This window comes from Callorhinus ursinus, unplaced genomic scaffold (genome assembly GCF_003265705.2).
Source record: "Callorhinus ursinus isolate GAN/ISIS: 27379988/994484 unplaced genomic scaffold, GSC_fseal_2.0 scaffold4, whole genome shotgun sequence".
NCBI classification, from domain to species: Eukaryota; Metazoa; Chordata; class Mammalia; order Carnivora; family Otariidae; genus Callorhinus; species Callorhinus ursinus.
The window spans coordinates 98,012,474-98,018,473 of NW_027397066.1; the positions used below are offsets into that span (position 1 = coordinate 98,012,474).

Below are 6,000 nucleotides of genomic sequence, written 5' to 3' on the forward strand. Positions count from 1 at the left end.
AAAGCAATGTAAAAGAATTATCATTGCTGACTCTTATTTTTGCTTTTATATTCAAGCATGAAAATTACTATTTATTCATAATGAATGGTTATATAAAACATAACCAGAGACCAGTGAAGAAGAAAAAGCATTGTACTTAGAGTAAGGAGGCCTAGATTTAGGTTATGACCTGCATACGGAAAAAATATATAGTCCAAGAGAAATAAACCTTGACAAACATTTCCTGCTCTTTCATTTTTTATTCAACTAACATTCAGTGAACATTCAGAAAGACCAAACACTATGCTAAGTGCCATAAAATGGGAAGAATCCTGTACTCCATATCATTGAGGGGTTATAATGAAAGCTCAAAGGAGAATGAGCTACATAAAACATTTTGGTAAACTGGGGCACCTGGGTGGCTCAGTCAGTTGAGTGTCTGACTCTTGGTTTCAGCTCAGGTCATGATCTCAGGTCATGAGATTGGTCCCACATCCAGCTCCATGCTCAGCATTGAGTCTGCCTCAGATTCTCTCCCTCTCCCTCTGACCTACCCCCACTCTTTTTCTCTCTCTAAAATAAATAAATGATATCTTTAAAAAAAATGTTTTGGTAAACTAAAATGTAAGTTTAGTATGTTAACTAACTGGAATTAAAATTAAAACTTAAAAAAATAACAAATAATAAATAAAACAACATGAAAGATAAAAAATAAAATATAAATTTAATGTGTTACTATTACTTTGATTATATTTATGCCATGAAAATCCATATTTATAGGTACTGTGACTTTAATACAGAGCTCATACCAAAATAAGAAAGTGGCTCTGGAAAAAAAAGTAAGTGGATTATAGCTGGAGAACCCTAAAATTAATCACTCCATGGCACACCAAAACCCTCTCTCTTCTATTACTCTGTAATTGTATGGGATAAATACTACATACATCCATAGATATGGATGAAACCTGACTTGTCATTTTTAAACCCTACAAAGGAAAAGAACAGACTTGAAATTTATAAAACTTTTTCCTTCCAGATGAAGGAGGTAGGCTTATTAATTTCTATTAATAGGAGACCTTCTGCTGACAATTTTTCTATTAGGAGTCTGGCAAACTCACAAATATGACAGATGGACTAAGAATTCAGAAGTATGCCAAAAGGCTTTATGCAAAGTGACTTAGTCAAAAAATATGCCAGTTTCTCTGGTTATAGATTAAGATCCAAAAATAAATTCATGGTTTTGGTCATTATACCTTATAAATTGCTTGAAAAATACTTTTTTGTGTTTTGTGTTTTTAATTTTTTTTTTTTTAGGTTTGATTCTCATAAAGGTTTCTGGTGTCAGTTATTGGAAGAAGGTAAAACAAAATGCCTTGGAAAGAGCAAAGGAAGAAAATACCCTCCAATGGATCTTGATGTAAGTATAAATCTTATAAATACAAATTAAATAAGCAAACTAATAAATAATATGTATTTTCTTATAAAAGTGGTTAAAATAAAAATTTAGCCCTTCTAAAAATTACAAGTGACATTTGGACTTCAAATGTATCCAGGTTGCTTATTTGGATTTTTCCAATGATACATTACCTGTCATACAAGAATAAAGGAAAACAGAACTTTCTATTTTGAAGCAGAACAAAGAAGGCAACATCTCATTACAAAAAGAATGATACATTCACAGAAAATTTAGCCCTAAAAATGAAACCAAGACAGGAAATACATCAACTAGAAATTGAAAACAGGACCAAAAGATTTCTGTTTTTTCCCCCACTAAGTCACACTATATAATAAATGTGGCCTGCACAGTAATATTTCTTTGATAGTTTTCTTTGGATAATTATTAAAATTTACCTTCAGAGCACTATAAAAATAATCCTGACACATTAATAGAAACTCAAGGGCAATTTCCATGGTATTTCAAGAAAGTAATATAAAATATATCATTTTCATTTATGTCAAATCTATTTCTCTATTATATTTACTTTATTTATTAAACTAAAGTGTTTAAAAGACACTATACAACATCTTTCTTAGCATTTTATTTTACTCTTATCAAACACAGACATACTGAGACATAATATTAGATTTTGTGGTAGAGAAAGATAAGAAAAACAAAATTTTTTAGAATATCAGTACTTCCATATTGATACTCCAGCAAGGTTACTGTGTAATACATTCCAAGGGGTTTTTAACTCACACTTCTGACACCAAGTGTGTGGCATTTCATACCAACCAATCATGCAAATTTCTGCATATACCAACGAGGTGCCCTACAATTTAACTCAAGTGTGACACTAACTAGTATAGACCCCACAGGTAAAGGGCTTACTACCACAAGACTGCCCTCCCTTCAGACTCCAATAGCAAATAACAAGTTCCCAGATTACTCACTTCTGTCCAAAGTGGCTACAAATCAAGGGTTCTCATGACCCCTTCCTCAGGTTTTAAAATTTGCTATAACAGTTCAGAGAACCCAGGGAAACACTTTACTTTCTATTATCATAAAGGATACAAATGAATAGCCAGGGGAAGAGGCACATAGAACAAGGTCCAGAAGGGTGCTAAAGCACAGGAGCTTCTGTCTCTGTGGAGTTTGTGGTGTATCACCCTCCCAGCACATGGATGCATTTACAAACCCTGACATTCTCCAGAGTCTTCATTTAGAGTTATTATGGGAGTTCCATCTAGGTAGGCATGATTGATAAAATCACTGGCCATTAGTCATCTTCTCAATCCCCAGTCCCTTTTTCCTTCTTTGGAGGTCAGAGGGTTGGGCTGAGAGTTCTCAACCTCTAATCTTACATTTTGTTCCTGTAGCAACTAGCCCCCATCTGACACTATCTATGGTCCCACCAAGAGTCACCTCATTAGCATAAATTCAGGTATGGCTTAACTTATTATAAATAACAAAACACACTCCTTTCACCCCTATCACTCAGGGAATTGCAAGCATTTTAGGAGCTCTTGGCCAGGAACCCGAAATGAAAACCAAATACATATATTTCTTATTGTATCACAATATCATGTAAATACTGGGTTTATCTGAGGGCGTAGAGTGGTTGCTTTTATGCAAATAGTGATCAGAGAGAAGGCAAGAGTAGAGGAGCCTTCTTAGAGACAACGGACACACGACTGTGAGAATGGATGAGAGGAGGTGGTACTGTCACAACGTGGCTCGTTTCTCCCCTTATTACAGAAAAATGCCAGCACCCAACTGTCACCAAAACATCACAGAATGCATTTAACCCAGGTAAATTAAGAAAGCTTTTGGCCTGCTTCTACTTTTACTTTGTTTGTGAAAATATAGTGTGGAAAAAGAATAAATTAATCTAAATTATTAGAATAATAAGAATAAATTAATCTAAATTCTAAATTAATACCATTAAATCTAATATCTCTCCAAATCAAAAGCATGTAATAGATTCTTTAGTTTAATAAAAGGCCAATATACAACCTGATATTGAATGTATCATATGATTCCCTCTTTTTATATTTTTATATTATAAAAGTATATATTATTATCTCCTCTTATTACATTATTTTACATGCATTTGTGTGAAGTAGTCAGATTACCGTGACATACATTAGCATATATCCTATCTGTGATTTTACCATCTAAAATACTCCCCCTTCTGAATGACAGTCAGATAACAATGTGTGTTCAATAAATCCTGCACACCACAAAGTTCTGTTCCAATAACTTTTGGCCTGAACATATTAGAATCTAAAATAGAACATATCGTACACTGCAAATCTCATTTCATTTGTCTTGCCAGAATGAGAGAGCAAAGCAACAAGAGGAAAGGGTACTTGAGTAAGAGGACATGATTATGGGGACACACGTACACATAATAGGGCACAGGACAAGAGTTAGTTTACAGAGGTGCACTGACACAGGCAGCCAGGTATGAAAATAACGCCCAAAAGGCCAATAGGTTGAGGCCAGTATCAGGAGGTTCAGTTCAGACACCAAAGGGATGGACAGTAGAAATGGATCCCAGGAGGTTCAATTCTAGACTTAGTTAAGATGTTGGACAATTACTTACCAGATGGAAATATTAGAGAGCAAGCAGGCAAGAACTGGGTAGCCCCAGGCTGCTGCTATTCCAAGCAGGACTTGAGTCATAAAGAGAAAACAGTACAAAGTGAGCCATTAAGAGAGAACAAAATGGGGAAGTTCAGAAACTCAGAGACAAGGACCTCAGGCTCTTACCTAGATTCCAGGTCTGGCTGGCAGCAAAGGAGGCACAGAATTATCAGGCTCCCAGATATAGTATCTGGGAAATAATATTTATCTCTACTGTTTTCTTTTGCCTGATAATGCAAGCTCGTCCTGTCGGTGGTTTTAGAGCTAATGACTGAGGAAGACCAAAGACAGAAATGAGACGGACAGCCACAAATCACACAATGGTTTGGATTCTCCCTTGATCCCATTAATGGTTAGAAGATAGCACAAATATTCTATTGAATTCCAGTGATCATGATTCCTACAAAAGTCACTGTTACATTGAAATTATCAATACAAAATGAGACTTTCTTCTATGGTGTTTAAAATCGAGTACCAGATATGACATTTTAAAAGAATAGCACAAGGAATTAAATAAACATTGTTTAAAGGTTTGACTCTGCCAAAAATCTCAGAGTAGTACAAAGCCTGAAGGTACAGATGCAGAAATCCCCCCTTTACAACATTCCTAACAACGGTCATCCAACCTATATATGAATGCCACTAAATGCCATCTCACAGCACAGCCCTTTCCAGTTTTGACAGTTTCAATTATTAAAATCTTTTCTTTATTGAAGAGGAATCTACCTCCCTCTAAGTCAAGATAGTTTACAAGGCATTATTTTCCTTCCTTGGGTCAAATCATACAAATATAGCAGGTTAGACGTTAACCCAGTTAGCCTACTACATTTTCAAGCCTGCCACAATACTGTTTTTAGCAGTATGCCTTTGTATGCCTTAAAACATCTCTTCAGAAAGTATTACATACCTTCCAAATCTAAATGTAAATTAATGATGACCAAGGAGTATTTTATATTGTAGATGTTCCCAACTAACGTTCTCCAAAGCAAGGATGATTTTAATAAGAGCATCATATTAGACCCAACCAGTTGTCACAGCTATTTTTCTAGCAACTCAAACCAGTTATTTTTTTTTTCAAGTAAATCACATGATTAATACAAAATCTCTTTCCGTAGTAAAAACAGTGTATGCTGGTAGAGCGTCTATTTTGAAGAAGAGAGTCACTGTGCTTCTGTTATGCTAAATAAATAGCCCAGGTGCTTAGTATAAATCTCAGGTATGGTATACTTAAACATCATCACAGTATATGAAGTATACTTTAATCAACAAAGTGAAATGTCCTTTTGTGTCCCACCTCAGAGCAGAGCGTTTCTGTCAAGCTACTACCGAGATCACAACGTGGAACTGTCCAAACTGCTACACAGACTGGGGCAGCCTCTGCCATCCTGGCTGAGACAGGAGCTGCAGAAAGTGAGATAGCACTGAGAAAACTTCTTGAGAGCCCATCTGCCATGTAACATTCACCTTTCCCAAAGCTTCCAGAAGCTACCAAAAGGCTGTTTAAAAATATACCTCTTCAAATGAGAATAAAAGAACAAAGTTCCTTCCATGTGCTGGCATGTGGATGACTAGAAAAACAAAAACAAAAAAAAAGAAAGAAAAAAAAAGAAAATATACCTGTTACAAGCCTTGAGGCCTATGGCCTTTCTCTTAATCCATATCTGAGCCTGTGGGATTATTGTAGACTACTGTGCACTCATGTGGAAGTCAACTGCAACCAATATAGGTATCAGACGCAAATGCAGAATTGCTCCATTTCATAGTAATATTTACACTTTTATATATCAGCTAAGATTGCGTCTCTGTAGATTTTTAGACCACTGTTTGCCTGTAAAATGTTTTCTTATTCTTTGATTCTATAAAGTGTCCTACAAAACAAGAAGCAAAATAAACATCACAATGTAGCATAAAATGCCAAAGGCATAATACCCATG

The 6,000-nt window shown here is 35.4% G+C and overlaps 1 protein-coding gene across 2 annotated transcripts in view; it reads left to right on the top strand.

The window, feature by feature from the left end:
- The window catches only part of LOC112826013 (bifunctional heparan sulfate N-deacetylase/N-sulfotransferase 3), a 174,819-nt gene extending 169,204 nt beyond the window's left edge, over positions 1–5,615 (top strand). The window contains exons 13-15 of one of the 2 annotated variants that reach the window (XM_025874091.2): positions 1,294–1,396; positions 3,176–3,229; positions 5,366–5,615. In XM_025874091.2, coding sequence (XP_025729876.1) covers positions 1,294–1,396; positions 3,176–3,229; positions 5,366–5,485 — 277 coding nt within the window. In that variant the 3' untranslated portion in view covers positions 5,486–5,615. The remainder of the gene's footprint in view (positions 1–1,293; positions 1,397–3,175; positions 3,230–5,365) is intronic. The other variant, XM_073892178.1, reaches the window with a different exon arrangement.
- The last annotated feature ends 385 nt before the right edge of the window (positions 5,616–6,000 follow it).